The 15984-nt window shown below is 34.0% G+C and overlaps 2 protein-coding genes across 6 annotated transcripts in view; both read left to right on the top strand.

Annotated features, from left to right (window-relative positions):
- LOC109082837 (glutamic acid-rich protein-like) overlaps positions 1-15984 on the top strand; it is an 848403-nt gene that overhangs the window by 373594 nt on the left and 458825 nt on the right. The window lies entirely within an intron of this gene.
- Positions 2206-12756, top strand: LOC109104026 (NGFI-A-binding protein 1-like). 2 transcript variants are annotated; one of them, XM_042748602.1, is made up of 8 exons: positions 2206-2427; positions 3896-4671; positions 4991-5124; positions 5501-5552; positions 7476-7595; positions 8483-8642; positions 8744-8887; positions 11949-12756. In XM_042748602.1, exons 1-8 carry the CDS (start codon positions 2325-2327, stop codon positions 12020-12022), a joined length of 1563 nt encoding a protein of 520 aa, XP_042604536.1. In that variant the 5' UTR covers positions 2206-2324; the 3' UTR covers positions 12023-12756. The 2 variants fall into 2 exon arrangements, with proteins under 2 accessions (XP_042604536.1, XP_042604537.1); XM_042748603.1 differs by lacking the exon at positions 2206-2427 and adding an exon at positions 2451-2611.

Genomic DNA, 15984 nt, shown 5'->3' with positions numbered 1-15984 from the left:
GTAATACAACCAGAAAAATTTTGTTATTTTTTTTAAATGTACTTTTTTCGCAACATTCAAGAAATTGTATACCTTGTTAATGTATCTTTTGCAACATTTTTAAAACGTTATCTAAATGTTCACTTTACATTATTGATTTGTAAAACATTCTACAAATGTCATATATATATATATATATATATATATATATATATATATATATAATAGATAACCTCGACCTCAAGAGCGTGATTGCGTGATAGCAAAACACAGAAAACCATCACATTCCCTTGAGAGCAGATACGCTTTACAAAACCCCAGTAAAAGGATCCGTGATTGCAGGCAAGGTGCTGTCGCTTGCCATTTTTGTCACATAAGATGGAAAATGTCTTGGAAAAGCTTTTGTTTTGAGGAATAGACCAAACACGAAAGTGGGGGATGACAGCAACCACCACGCACTTCCTCCCAGGGGCTGTTCGCTGTGCCCAGCCTCCTTCCCAAAATAGCTCAAGATGCTCAGGCAAATGGGAGGCTGCTGATGCGCCCCTCTGTCTAAAGATCCAGCCTTTTAGATACATGATTAGGTTTCATTTTAACATGCACCTTGTGCATTGTTCACGCTTGTGTGAGGGGGAAAAACAAAGCATTATTTAAGTTTTATAGGTACATTCTGCTGTGGTGTTGGTTTAGGTGTTTATTTAATGCTGTAATTTTACTGAGATGCATGAAAGAAAAAAAATTCTGACCATTTTGAATGTACATTTGTATAGTAGTATACCAAAGTGGGTTTCGGGGGGGATTTTGCACTCGAGAGCATGAGTGAATTTCCTGTGGGGTTTACTGACTGGGGACGAGAAAAACTATCACACAATGCATAAACGCAGTCTGCATTGTAAGTTGCAAAAAGTCTTGCAATGTTTTGACATTACAGCATGCATTTCTGAAAACAAAAATGAAGAAGTCACACATTACATGACATAGTGTCCTTAAACTGGTAGCATTTTTAACATACCAGTGATTAAGAAATAATGTTAACACTTTACAAACTAACATGAACAAACCATGAACAAAAGCCTACATTTATTACACTATTTATTAAACTTTGTTAATGTTAGTTAATGAAAATACAGTGGTTCATTGTTAGTTCATGTTCATTCACAGCGCATTAATTAATGTTAAAAACTAACAAGCACAACTTTTGATTTTAATAATGCATTAGTAAATGCTGAAATTAACATAAACTAAGATTAACAAATGCTTGTCCATGCTTAGTTCATGTAAACTAAAGAAGTTAACTAATGTTAACTAATAAACCTTGTTGTAAAGTGTTACCGAAATAGTTTACCTAAAAATGAAAAATTGCTTAAAATTTACTCACCTCCTGGCATTTCAAGATGTAGATGAGTTTGTTTCTTCATGGAAACAAGTTTGGAGAAATGTAGCATTAAATCACTTGCTCACCAATGGATCCTTTACAGTGAATGGGTGCCGTCAGAATGAAAAAGTCTGAATCAGGAGAGAAATATGCACAGATCAAGCACCATTTACAAGTGAAAACAGTTGAAAAAAAAATAAATAAATACTTTTCCGAACGAAGTAACATACATATTTATCAACAACTCCTCCTACAAGAAACTACTTAAAGTTAAAAAAACACCATAATGTTGGATTTGTTACTTACAAACGCGCAGCTTTTTTCTTCACAAGATGTTATGGTGGACTGGAGTCTTGTGGATTATCGTGATGTTATTATTAGCTGTTTGGACTCTCATTCTGACGGCACCCATTCACTGTAGAGGACCCTTTGGTGAGTAAGTGATTTAATGCAAAATTTCTCAAAATTTATATACATTTTGCAAATTTTCTTTTTTGGCTTAAGTATTTCACCGAAAACAGTTTTATTTTTTACATTTTGAAGTAGCTATTTATTTAGGCCTACACCAAAATTTACTTTCAAAAGGTAAACATTTACTGTACTAAAAAGTGTGACAACTTTCCCGGGTTTCCCTTATTTACATGCATGAACATGGCCAGCACAAAAATACGCGCACATGCTGTACTGAAAGCTGTGTAGGTTCACGTTGAAAAAAAAACACGCACTGTATTACCGATTAATATTCTTCAATATGTCATCATGAATGTGTATTTTGCCGTGTGTGACCGTTTAGGTCTTCTCTCTCTCTCTCTCTCTCTTTCTCTCTCGGTATTCCGTCCCACGCGCGCAGCATTCGCCCACGCGAGGATTTGCGTCAAGCAGGCGCGTGGGAGTGAGATAGCAGTGCAGCTTACATCGGAATATCCCCGCACAAGAGAGAGATACACTCAGCGAGAGAGAGACAGCACCGATGAGCCTTCAACGCACTTTCTCTCCTTCGCGAGAGGCGGAGCGCTGCCTCGAGTCAGCGGCGAGCACCGGGAGCAGTCGCGCGCACCAGATGCGAAAGAGAGGTACGTGAACCCGAGGACTAATATAAACATCATACATAGCCATTCAGATGGGGAGGGTCGACTGTCAAAGCTTGTTGATTTGAGCTAGTTGGGTATATAGACTCAGTATCCGAGTTATTTACATGCATTGATCTCGTAGAGATTCACAGGTGCTTGTGAAGCAACAGTTTTGAGATCTTCTCAGGTGAGTTTGCAGGAACATGTCCATGATTTTGTGGAGAACAGTGTAATGCACAGCTGCGCTTGCAACAGTGTGAACTTGTATGTGACAGCCTTTTCGTAATTGCATTTAAATGTGGTGTAATGTTGAAAGATCTGGTCAATAAGTTGCATTTGAGCAAGGCACTCAAACTTATTTTTTAAGTCCTTATTTAGCAGATGTTTTCATTCCAAGTGACTTAATTTAAACTTATTGCAGGTACAATCCACTTGGCACAACCAGTCACTTGGAATGAAAACATCTGCTAAATAAGGACTTAAAATGAAAGTGTATAGGGTTTCAATGGTAAAAAACAATAACATATTTAAAACATTTTTTTTTTTTTTTTTTTATAGTTTTTTTTTGGCCGTGTTTTTCAACAGCTTAACATCTGTAATTCTATCAAACAAAACCTCTATCTTATTACCTCAAAAAATCAATCACACACATAAAAAAGCGCTATCTTTTGAGCTCTGTATTTCTATCCCTCACAGCCTTGTTTGGATTCTTGTCAAAAATGAAGCATGGCACTAAACTGACTAAGTACTATTCTAGATAAAACTATGTGCGCTGAGTCAGAATTATCAGGCTTTTTTTTTTCTTTCTTACTTTATCTTTGTTCATTTTTTTATTTTGTTGTTATACGCTGTAGCCTTCTGCAGTCCGTATAATATGTTCCCTCCAAAACTTTTGGCAATCCTTTTTCCAATAGGAGTAGCTTAATAATTATACATCACATCATGGTCAATAAGCGATGGATAAATGCTCTTCACTCTTAAAAATAAAGCTTTTTTGTAGCAATGCCATAGAAGAACCATTTTAGGTTCCCCAAATAACCTTGTGGTAAACAGTTCCTAAAAGAAGCATTTTTTCTTAGTGTAAAGAGCATTGTAATAATTTGAGGAACTTTTGCCACTATAAAGAACCTTTTGTGCAATGTAACGGTTCCATGGATTGTTAAAGGTTCTTCATCAAAACACTGATCCCAGTAAAGAACCTTTATTTTCAAAAGTGGTGTTGTCGCTCTCCTTTACCGGAGATGCAAACAAAAGTACTCTGGGAGTACTCTGGGTTCGGGCCAAATTCAGAGAGTAATAAACTCTTGAAAGAGTGTATAGTAAAAGAACATTGCAACTGGAGACTAATTGTCATAGTGTGAGTTCGCAGACATTTCCTGGGAAATAAATAACATTGGCGAGCATTACTTCACGCTTGAAACATTTTCTGGGAATGACAATGCTATGTTTTTGTCTGTGTTTGCATGTGTAGCCATGTCAGTGCTGCTGCCACGTTCCTTGGGCGAGCTGCAACTGTACCGGATCCTGCAGAAGGCAAACTTGCTCTGCTACTACGAAGCCTTCATCCAGCAGGGCGGCGACGATGTGCAGCAGCTCTGTGAGGCTGGTGAGGAAGAGTTCCTCGAGATCATGGCCCTTGTCGGAATGGCGACCAAACCCCTTCACGTTCGAAGACTCCAGAAGGCTCTACGGGATTGGGTCACCAACCCTTCCATCTTCAACCAACCATTGACGTCTCTTCCTGTTTGCAGTATACCAGTGTACAAGCTACCCGAAAGTTCCCACAGCAATGGGCAACAGAACCAGCTTGCAGTTCCCAGGGCGTTATTACCCACAAGCCCCAGTCCTGGAAGACTGGATATAAGCAGGGATGGCACGCCAGGGTGCTCCCCGCTGCAAGGGGCTAGCGAGACTCGTTTCTGGGGAAGCGAGAGCGAGCACAGCCTATCCCCATCTGGAGCCTGTTCTCCGTGTTCACCTCACGACACTCTCGATGCTCTCGATTCTGCCGCTGTCCAGTGCGTGATGGAGTGCGTAGAGCGACTAGCCCAAACGTTGCCCAAGAGCGACCTCACAGAAGTCAAAGAACACATCCGCGCCAATAAGAAGCTCAGCAAGATGATCGGTCACATCTGCGAGATGAGCGAAGACGATCCACAGAAGGAGGCGGAGATTCGGAAATACAGCGCCATCTATGGGCGGTTCGATTCCAAGAGACGGGACGGGCGGCAGCTTACGATGCATGAGGTTGGTTTGATTCTTCTGGTTGGATATCGATATTGTTGACTCTGTGGATTAACAGAAATTGTTGTTCCTGACATTCTTAAAAATAAAGGTTCTATTAGTATCTGTGGTTCCATGAAGAACTTTTCGCAACCGTTCCATTCCACAAACCACTTCAGTAAAAACTGGTTCTTTAAAGTACTTTTTACTGAATGGTTCTTTGGGGAAACAAAAATGCTTCTTCTATGGCATTGCTGTGAAAACCCCTTGTGGAACCTTTATTTTTAAGATTGGATGTTACTAAACAATTGATGTTTTCATTGTTGTTTCATGTATCGTGTAGCTAACGGTCAATGAAGCATCCGCTCAGCTGTGCATGAAAGATCTATCGCTGCTGACACGAAGAGATGAACTTTTCTCTCTGGCCAGGCAGATTTCACGTGAAGTTACCTACAAATACACCCGCAGGAGCAGCAGGTAAGACACAATTCTTCTAAATGTTTGATTCTTTAGAAAAACTGCCCGGGAATATTGGGTGAGGAAACTTTATGTTCTAAAGAGGGTTTTTTTGGGCATACGACCTTGCAAACAAGATGATTCTAATAGATAAAATTAAATTTATAGAGTACATTCGCAATAGCAAACATCATATTACCAGACATACATTCATGAAATTGTTACAAAAAATTGATTTTGGTTTTTAGACACTATTCATCTCTATTTATTCATATAAGGAGCATCTGTTTGTACAGTAAATGCCATCTTTTTAGTACTTTCACTAGTACTTTCACCACAATGACTGTTTATGGTGTTTCAAAATAAGTATAAAACTCAAAATACATCTTCATTTCAGGTCCCACTGCGGTGATGAAGATGAACCATCTCCCAAGAGGATCAAATCTGAAGTAAGTTTAAACAAGTTCTGTAGATTCAGTTCATATTCATAAACCCCACTGTGACATATTGCTCTGTTTGCATGAGACGCCTCAGCTTTGCAATCATTTCGAGCTCCAGGTGGTTTCTCGGGACTTCTTTATTAGTTTTGCATTCTTGTAATGATATTTATTGCCAGCTGCCTTCCCATTGTGTCTGAATTAGCGCTGTGTTTGTGTGTGCACTTTCTCTGTTAATAATCTCAGGAGAGTAATTACTGTCATGATTCACTCCGAAATGTCGCGTTCACACGCTTTTCCCATGAGCAACGGTCTACGCCTCTGGGTGAACATCTAAAAGTAAATGATATCGTTGTTTTCATAGCTCCGTGGGGCCTCTAAGTCAACAAAACCGTTGCAAACAAAGCTCTCAAGACGTTAAATTAAAACTGTGATCAATTTTAGCTCACTTTTAAAAGCTTGTTTTTAACGGAAGTTGTTTTTGTGGGGTTCTCTGGATAAAGAGAAGCTTAGTACACAAACGTGGAATCATTCATCCGCACAGGCGGAGAAGTACACAGTGGACTGAAACATAATTGACATCATCCTGTGGGTGCTTACTGAATTACCCACGCGTGGCTGTCTCTGCCTGAGTCTAACGTCATACGTGGACACACAAGCTCACACACATTCACACAAACACACACACACGCACGCATATATACATGATGACCTCAGAGGAAAATGCGGAGGTTGTCAAGGGGTGACACGAAGTGTAAATTCATTTAAAGGTGACAACGGCCGATCTGTTAGAATTTTAAAAAAAAAATAATGGTTAGAAACCAACAGGAACATTGCAGAGAAAGTTTGTTGATGCAAAAGTGTTTTTAAGTCCTTGTAGGTTTTTTTAACATGATAAAAAAAGGACCAAATAATATTTGTGTATTTAAGAACTCAAAAAAATAGCTAAAAGTATTCTAATATAAAGAAAAAATGCAAAAAAAAAATACAAATAAAAAATTACGTTTTTTACTACAATGTACTTATATTTGAGGTCAGTGTGTTTTATGGTTTTAAATGGTTTTATGAACAACTGATCAGTTGTTATTCATGATTTTTTTGAGGATTTGTTTAATACTAAATTTAAATAAAAAAAAATAAAATACCGTATTTATTTAGCTTTACTGGAACTTTAATATTTGATGTCAATGAGCTTTGTGGTTTTAAAAATGGGTTTATGAATGGTTTACACAAAAAAATTGTTTAGGATTTTATGCATCCAAAACTCAAAGAAGTAAATAATATTAAGTAATATTATTATTTAATAATGAACTTTAATTAAAAAATAAAGTACTATATTTACTTAGCTTTACTATTTCCTTTATATTTGAGGTCAGTGAGCTTTGGTTTTAAAATGGTTTTATGATCAATTTTCACAAAAGTTGTTTGTCAGGAGGATAAATAAGTTTAAAAAAATTTAAATGTTAAAATAAAATACTTCAGCTTTATTATAACTCTTATATTTGAGCTGTATGTATTCATACAACACATATTCTATACATTAAGAACTGTTTATTTCTGGGTTCAGAGAGAGGACAGAAAATGGTTGTGAACTAAATAATGAATATTTTTAGTGCAAAAACCTTGACTGACATTATAAGTAAAGTTTTGGGGAGGAAGAGTAAATCCTTCAAAAGTGTAAAATATGGTTATTTGGATGGTTCATCTCGCCAGCAGCATGACTTGCCTCCTCAGGGACTGTGGACTACAGATGTGATGACTCAGTTTGTGCTAACAGCTTTTTCCATTTGTGCAAATGTCATGGTTGCACCAGAGATGCAAATAAATGAATCCTTCATGGAGATATAAAACTCTCTCACTTCTGTCTCAGCTAATTTTATTTAAAGTTGTCCATGAGCTCATCCCTCCCTTTCACTTTTTCTCACTTTCTCTAAGGATGGTGTCTACGATCTACAGGAGGCTCTTCACGTTCTTCATATGCGTCAGGAGATGGTGAGAGAGCAGCTCGCAATCGCCAAATCTAAAGGAGAGGAGACGATCAGACATAGTCTACAGGTATTTTAAGTCTGTGTTAAGTTGAAGTACGACAAAATGCATATTTGTTTGTCTGATTGTTAGTTTTAGCATAATTTGAACTTTTTTTTTTCACAAGAATATTGTTTTAATGTTCCTTCAAAAAACGTTGAAACTTTATTTCAAACTTGTTTGGACTTCATTTTAATGGTTTTTAAACAATGTTTAAAATGTTTGTTTCAGCGTAGCTTGAACTGTATTTGAAAACAATGTATGTTTGAATGTTTTAAGTTTTGTTTGAACGTTTCAAACTTGTTTGAAAGTTAGTTTCAAAATGTTTTTTCATTGAACTGTTTTAACATGTTTTAATTCTTTAAAGAATTTAGTTTAAAATGACTTTGAAACTATTTCAAATTCATTTGAACTACATTAAATGCTTTTTAAACAATGTTTGGAAACAAAGTCTGTTCGAATTTCAAGTTTTGTTATTTGAACTTTGTTTTAAGGTTGTTTGAAAATGTTTGTTTCTTTTTTCCAAAATAATTGTTTAAATGTTGTTTCAAAGAACTTTGAAAGTTTATTTCAAACTTGTGTAAACTTAGTTTTTAACTAGATTTTCCAAATTATTTGAACTTTGTTTTAATGTTGTTTAAAAAAGCTTTTTTCATCAGAATTTAGTTTGAACTGTTTGAAAGAGCTTTTAAAGTTTGTTTCAAACTTGTTTGAATTTAATTTTTTAAACAATATTTAAAATTTGCTTGAACAACAGTATGTTTGGAAACAATGTTTTTAGTTTTAAGTTACTTTCAAAGTTATTTGAACTTTGTTTGAACCATTCTTTTAAATATAGATTTGTTTGAATTGTTAGTTTGAACGTCTGTTTCTAAGTTGTTTGAAACCTTTTTGTGAAATTTTTTTTCCACATTCAGGTACAGCTGGACTCTCTATTGGCCAAACAGGTGGAGCTCTTGCGTGACGCTGCTGTCCAAGAAAGACTGAAATCGTTGGACTGGCGGATTCCAACTGCGGCACTGAAATACCTCGCTCCCACTGCTCAACACTGCAACAGTGGCCTCTCACATCTCTCTGGTACATTTATCCTCTTCTTTGTTGCTTACCATTACTTAGCATTTGTTGGAATTGTTTATATCAGTAGTTGAGTTTACAAAACTTTCTATCCTTAAATACAGGTGAGAGACCCCTAAACTTGCGTCTGACCGATGTGCCACTGGGCAGGCAATTAGCCAATGAGCTCAAACGACATCACAAACAGAACGCTGAGGAACGAAATCATAATCAACAAACCTCTGAAGATAGAATGACGGCGACCATAGGTTAGTTCTCACAACCAGACTGTAACACACACTTCACAACTTTGAGTTGGCGAACACTCTTAAAACTCTTAAGCTATAAAACAAAAATGCCACAAAATTAATGCAAATAATAAACTTGAAATGCACACTTTTAAAAAATAATCTAAAAAGTGTTCTGTCTGATGTCATAGGAGAACCTTTTGAAGGTTTTCAAACAACATTTAATTCTCTATTTCTTTTGAAAACATTCTATTTACAGGTTCTTCGAAGAACCTAGAATGCGAATAACCTTTAATGTAACATCAAGAACTTTAAGTTTTGTTCTGAAACCTAGGTTGAAAAAAATTTGTACTTTCATTTATCGAAGATTCAGTTTATCAAAATTAACAGTAAAGATTTTTACATTGTGTTCAAAGATTTCTGTTTCAAATAAATGTTGTTTCTTTTCTTTCTATTCATCAGGGAAATGTAAAAAATGTATTATGGTTTCCACAAAAATATTAAGCAGCACAACTGTTTTCAGCATTAATAATCGTAAGAAATGTTTCTTAAAAACTAAATCAGCATATTAGAATGATTTCTGAAGGACCATGTGACTCTGAAGACTGGAGGAATAATGCTGAAAATTTGGCTTTGTATCACAAGAATAAATTATGTTGTACAATATTTTAAAATAGAAAACAATTATTTTAAATTGTAATAATATTTCACAATTTTTACATTTTTTACTGCATGTTTGATCAAAGAAATGCAGCTTTAGTGAGCAGAAGAGACTTTTTCAAAAACATAAAAAAATCTTACCAACCCTAAACCTGTGAATAGTAGTGCATACTGTATAACCCCCTACTGTATGTGACTACTTTAAAAAAAATATGGATATGCAGATACAATCATTAATAAATATATTGTGATACAATTTTCCTCGTAATATTGCATCACTACTTTAGATGCTTGTATAATATAACTATTTTTTATTATTCAATTATTTATGCATTCATATGTCATTCGGCACATCACAAGTCATCTAAATATATAAAGATAAAGCGCATATTCTACTGTAGCCTAGTTTTACTCTAGTCAAAATACATTCTGACTAAAATACACTATCCACGAAGGAGACAAGTGGTTCTGCCTTCAAATTTAGCCAAAACGTGGTATCTGTGAAGGCAGCGTAAAGTTGCCGCCTACCTTTTGGAACAGCCTTCAAATGCTGTCTAGGTAGAGCGTTAATCTTTAAAGAACCAGTGGAGAAACGCTGTACAGATTAAAATGGCTCTTGTTGGACCCTGTTTTTGCATGCATGTTGTAGCCTGGATTGCCACAGGTTTATCTCAGTATCATCCTGGCACATTGACACCTACACCGCTCCATTAAACTCTGATGTGTCAACGTAACACGCGTATCAGCAGGGCTTCAGAGAACTTTTTGTAATATATGCAATCTCTTGCATGCAAATGTCCTCGATGAAGGTAGCACTTTCTCTCTGAAACTCCTACCTGCCTGTGCAAGCTGCGTTAGTACACTGCCAGTAGGAGAGGAAGGGGGTGTGGATTTACTCGTCTTTTTGACGTTTTGGGTTTTTTCTTCCGCCCCAATGTGGGCAGAGCCTGATGTCAATCAGTGTCATTTACTGATCACACTGGTCTTTTGAACTGATTTGAATATCTGAAAAATACGTTTAATATCCTCCCTTGTCAATTTGGTGACATAGATTTGAAACACTAAAAAGTACCATCCTTTATTTTGGCGTAAGCTCTTGCGCTATGTGTTTGTTTACTGGCAGTGGCTGAAACGTGTTGAAAATTCCAGCATACTGAAACTGTTATGATATGAGAATTGATTTGATAATTGATTGCACTTTTACTCTTGTTAAATAGTTTTTAAAACCACACAATGCACCAGAAACACTGAAAAAAAAAAGTGCTGTAGAAATTATTATTCAAAAATTGCTAATAAATATCACAAATAAATACAAAGAAATGGCAAATAACACACTGAATTAATCATAACTTTTTGAAGTAGAAAGAAAAGTATTTACTTGTAAAACATGCTCAATTATGTGTTTTTGTTTGTTTGTTTGTTTGTTTGTTTTACTATGTACACATACAATTTAAAGGAAAAGTTCACCCAAAAATGAAAATTTGCTTAAAATTGTATCACCTTCAGGCCATCCAAGATGTGTTTCTTCACCAGAACAGATTTGGAGAAATTTAGCATTGCGTCACTTGCTCACCAATGGATCCTCTGCAGTGAATGGGTGCCGTCAGAATGAGAGTCCAAACAGCTGATTAAAAACAACACAATAATCCACACCACTCCAGTCCATCAGTGTCTTGTGAAGCGAAAAGCTGCATGTTTGTAAGAAAGAAACCCATCATTAAGACGTTTTTAAACTTCAAACCGGCTAAACATACAGTTCCTCAATCCAATAATATTGTTTTATCCAGTGAAAAAGTCAGTTTTCTGAATCAGGAGAGAAATATGCACAGTTCATTTACAAATAAAACTGTAAAAAACAGCTCTAAACAAACATGTCAGGCATTTTGATGTGAGAGGACAACAGGGGATTGACTTTTCCACTGTAGGAAGTGTTATTATGGATTATGGAGTTGTATTTTGGCCAAAAGCAATGGTTTGATGTTAAAATGCCGTAATGATGAATTTGTTTCTTACAAATATGCAGCTTTTCGCTTCAAAAGACATTAACTGATGGACTGGAGTGGTGTGGATTACTTGTGGATTATTATGATGTTTTTATCAGCTGTTTGAAATCTCATTCTGACGGCACCCATTCACTGCAGATGAACAAGTGATGGAATGCTAAATTTCTACAAATCTGTTCCAATGTGCAAAAAAAAAAGCTCACCTACATCTTGGATGGCCTGTGGGTGCTAAATATTTGTTGTAATTTTGCTTGATTTGCTTTTTGCCTCATTTTATAACTCAAGTTTGAAGAAAAGATTCCACATGATCAAACATGTATCTTGAATCTTGGTTCCACATTTCTTTATTGCCATTTTATGTATGCAAGCCAACCAATACATTTTAAATAGAATTTTACACTTTTACATTTGTATTTCAGAAAATGGGTCTCAGAAGGAGCCCAGGCTTCTGGAAAAGAAGACCATCAAATCAGAACCAGAGGACTCCAGATAACATCTTGAGCCTCAAAGTGAAACCTGCGTTTTGTTTGCTCAGTGGATTTAGTATTGAAACTGTGTGGCCTTAAGAACTGTAAATGCCTAGAGATCCATTTATTTTGATTTTCAATTCTTAAGAATTATTTTTATTTCTAATTTTAGAGCAAAAAACATGAATGTCTTGCACACAGAGAAATGGTCTAAGAGTGTATTTGTGCAATTTTTTTGTACATAATGTGTGTTTGTTTATTTGATTGCATGTCTTATTCGTAACTATTTTTATTTAAGCTATTTGTTATTCAGAGGAAACACTGGAGTTTCGTAGAAAACGGTTGTGTAGTCCTTAGATTAGTTGATAAGGTTAAATGATGACATTCATCTGTTCGTATCGGTTTGTCGTTGAGGATGAACTTAACGTAAAATAATACTGAATATGTAGAATTAGCTTTGTGTGTTTTAGATGTTAGTATTAGGAAGAAAAGTTTATTGTGTATTTGTTACCAGCAACTCTAGCCTTATTCTTGGTGTACGATATTGTGTATCTCGCTGTCGTTAAGCGTTAACTGTTACATTGTGACTGTGATTTTTCTGAAAAAAAAACACTTTTTTTTTCATCACTCGTGGGCATTTTGTTAGTTAGCTGTGCTAATCAGTCATTCTGTGTGAGTCTTTTCTATGTACATTTGTTGTGTATTTCATTCTTTATCTCGTCTTTGTGAAATTGTTCTACAAATAAAACCAAACAGTTCACGAATTTTCTTTGTGATTTTTCAGAAAAAAACTTTGCAAACTTTTTTGTTCATTTCATGTTTGTTTTGTTAGGTATTGTCAGTTTTACAAAAGTTTTCAAAAAATATGGAAATTTAAATTTAAAGTAAGATGGAAATGGAAATTTAAAAAAAAAAAACTTTGTGCTTGGTTAAAAAAAAAAAAAAAAACATGACATGAGAGGAAAAATTATATTGCAATGCTTTTGTGTTCTCTCACAAAACTTTTGTGTTTCCCTGAGAAACTCTGCATTCGTTCACACTTCTTTGGTGATGGGAGGAAACTATAGTTCAGTGCTTTTGAGAACAAAGTCAGATGCAGTAGTTTTGCAAAAGTAAACAAAACCAGCAAATAATAATTATAATATATTTAGTCCAATAAATAATAAAATTATAAAATATTAAAATATATACTTTATCATTAATTATAATTCTGTATTTAATATTTCACATACAATACAGCAATAAACAAAAGCAGCAAATAACTAATATATTTACATTAAATTAAAAAAACAATACTGTATGACTAATGATTAATATTTTACAGCATTTACAATATTTACATATTTTACTGCAAATATATATTATATCTAGTAAAAATATAAATACAAAATAAATATAAATATTTATTTTAATAATAATAAAAATAATGATAATTCCATTAAGCCTATATATTTAATTTTTGTGTGTGGTAGGTCTATATATATATATATATCTATATATATATAGATATATATATATATATAGCATATATATAGCCTACACAAAAAAAAAGAGAAAACAAAAGCATTGCAATTTAATTTTTCCTCTCATGTCATTGTTTTTTTTTTTCATCATCATGTTTCTTTAGAAAACATTTCAGGCTTTGTAAAACTGACAATACCTAACAAAAAAAAAAATATATATATATATATTTATATATATATATGACAATATATATATATATACACAGATATAAAAAGTTATTTAAAACTGTTAATAATAATAAAATAATAAGCTAACAATTTAAAACTGTTTATTTATAGAGGCGGCCTGAAAAGCACGGTTCTTAATCTGGAAGCAGCTCATAAAATCGAGCTGATCCAAGCAGCTTCCTGTTCTGTTTATGTCACACTCATGCGTTAATGCTAAAAAAATGCGCCCACGCTCCATACACACTTAGATCACTTAGACTCAGTCTCTTAGATCTACAGAAGCCCTACACGGGTGTTCCTCAGGAGAAACGTCACTAGCACCTACAGAAGCCCCGTGTGTGCGTGTGTGTGTGAGCGGATAGATCACTGTGTGACCCAGATGTGTGGGCGGTGCTTGAATGTGGGCGGAAACATTGCGAACAGCGCTGCGGCTCACAGCCAACACTCCGCTACAGGCTTTGTCTTGATGGAAGTGGGATAGAGTTAGATGCACTTATGCAGAGCTTGGCTTCTTTTGGTTAAAGATTCGTGATATATATATATATATATATATATATATATATATATATATATATATATATAATATATATATATATATATATATATATATATAGATATATATATCAGCTCTCCTTCAAGAAGTAGGAGGAAAGAAAGGTTAATAAAGGTTTCTTGAACTTTATTTTGGATTGATAGTGCAGGCTTTCCTTCCCACGAGGGCTCTCCTACATGATTGGGTTTAACAGTGAGCATGTGTTTCCTGATATCTCTCTGTATATCTTGTCTCTGTGGGATGATGGAGGAAACACTGGGTTTGTGAGAGTGGGTGAGTTAGAGCTGCCTTATTTAAGATATACTACTTTTAAAAAACAAAATAAAATATAATATAAAATAAAAAAAATAAAATAAAATATAATATAACATAATATAATATAAAGAATAATATCAGAAACAAAATATAATAATATAATATAAACAAAATTATACTAAAAAATAGTTATAATATATATATATATCAATATATATGTAAAAAATAAAAATATAAAAATTATACAAAATATAAAATAAAAAAAAAACAACAATAAAAAATAAACTACATATAAATGTAATTAACAATATAATATAATATAATATAATATAAAGAAATGATCAGAAACAAAAAATAATTATATATTATACAAAATATATATATATATATCTAATATATAATATATAATATATATATTATACAATATATAAATCGTATATTTTGTCTATGGTATGTATGGGATCTGTGTGTATGTATATATATAATAAATAATAAAAATTAACAATATATATATAGGATATCTATATATAAAATATATATATATATATATATATATATATATATATATATATATATATATATGTAAATACTATGTATGTGTATATATATATAAATATAAAAAATATTTATAAAAACATATATTTTCCTTGTAAATAATTAAATTATATAGTATAATGTAAACTTCTTAAAATACGTAAATATATGTACTAATAGATTATGTTTAAAATCCTTTTAATGTTAGAAATGGAAACATTATATTCGAATATGTTTAAAATCCTTTTAATGTTAGAAATGGAAACGTAATCCTGTATTATTATTGTGTATATCCCTTAGAACACGTATTGTTCTCATTTTGTCTATATAAATACTTTCTAGTAAGAAAAAAGTCAAATTCTGTCACTTTCTAAATTGCCCACAAGGTGGCAAGATAACCTAAGATATTAGTACGCTTTCCTAAAAGAGAAAGATGAATTGTTCAGTGCATATGTGTAATATGAGTAATATCATCTAATTGCATTACATATTTGTGTTCATATGCTAATAATTTATATGATGTGTGTGTGTGTGTGTGTGTGTGTGTGTGTGTGTGTGTGTGTGTGTGTGTGTGTGTGTGTGTGTGTGTGTGTGTGTGTGTGTGTGTGTGTGTGAACCATTACTCATAGAGTCCCCACAAGGATAGCAAACCAGGCAGCAGGCTTTCATAAGGGTTTCGAGTCCACATTCAACAGTAACTCCTGTGTCACATTCCTCAGTCTGACGTCTAACCCCACAGTTTTAGATCACGTGGCATTCAGTGTTTGCATTAGCTATTATAATGCTCATAATAGCAGGCCAGTCATCCGGTGAGTAACAGTCTGCATCCATAGGTTCCCTTCACAGTCAGCATCACGCTATGAACTGGCAGTATGGCTGTCTTTTTGCATATTATTGTATCACAAATGTGCAAACTGCTCTCAGATCAACAGTTATAATCAACTAATAGCTCAAT

The sequence above is a fragment of the Cyprinus carpio genome, chromosome B22, assembly GCF_018340385.1.
Source record: "Cyprinus carpio isolate SPL01 chromosome B22, ASM1834038v1, whole genome shotgun sequence".
Taxonomy (NCBI): Eukaryota; Metazoa; Chordata; class Actinopteri; order Cypriniformes; family Cyprinidae; genus Cyprinus; species Cyprinus carpio.
This window is presented reverse-complemented; position numbering and strand designations above follow the sequence as displayed.

What these genes read in the sequence shown, in the direction of transcription:
- LOC109104026 (XM_042748602.1), top strand. Translation starts at nt 2,325, where the DNA reads ATGAGCCTTCAACGCACTTTCTCTCCTTCGCGAGAGGCGGAGCGCTGC. An exon ending in GCACCAGATGCGAAAGAGAG is followed by an intron (nt 2,428 to 3,895) that starts GTACGTGAACCC and finishes TTGCATGTGTAG; the next exon opens with CCATGTCAGTGCTGCTGCCA. An exon ending in TACACCCGCAGGAGCAGCAG is followed by an intron (nt 5,125 to 5,500) that starts GTAAGACACAAT and finishes TCTTCATTTCAG; the next exon opens with GTCCCACTGCGGTGATGAAG.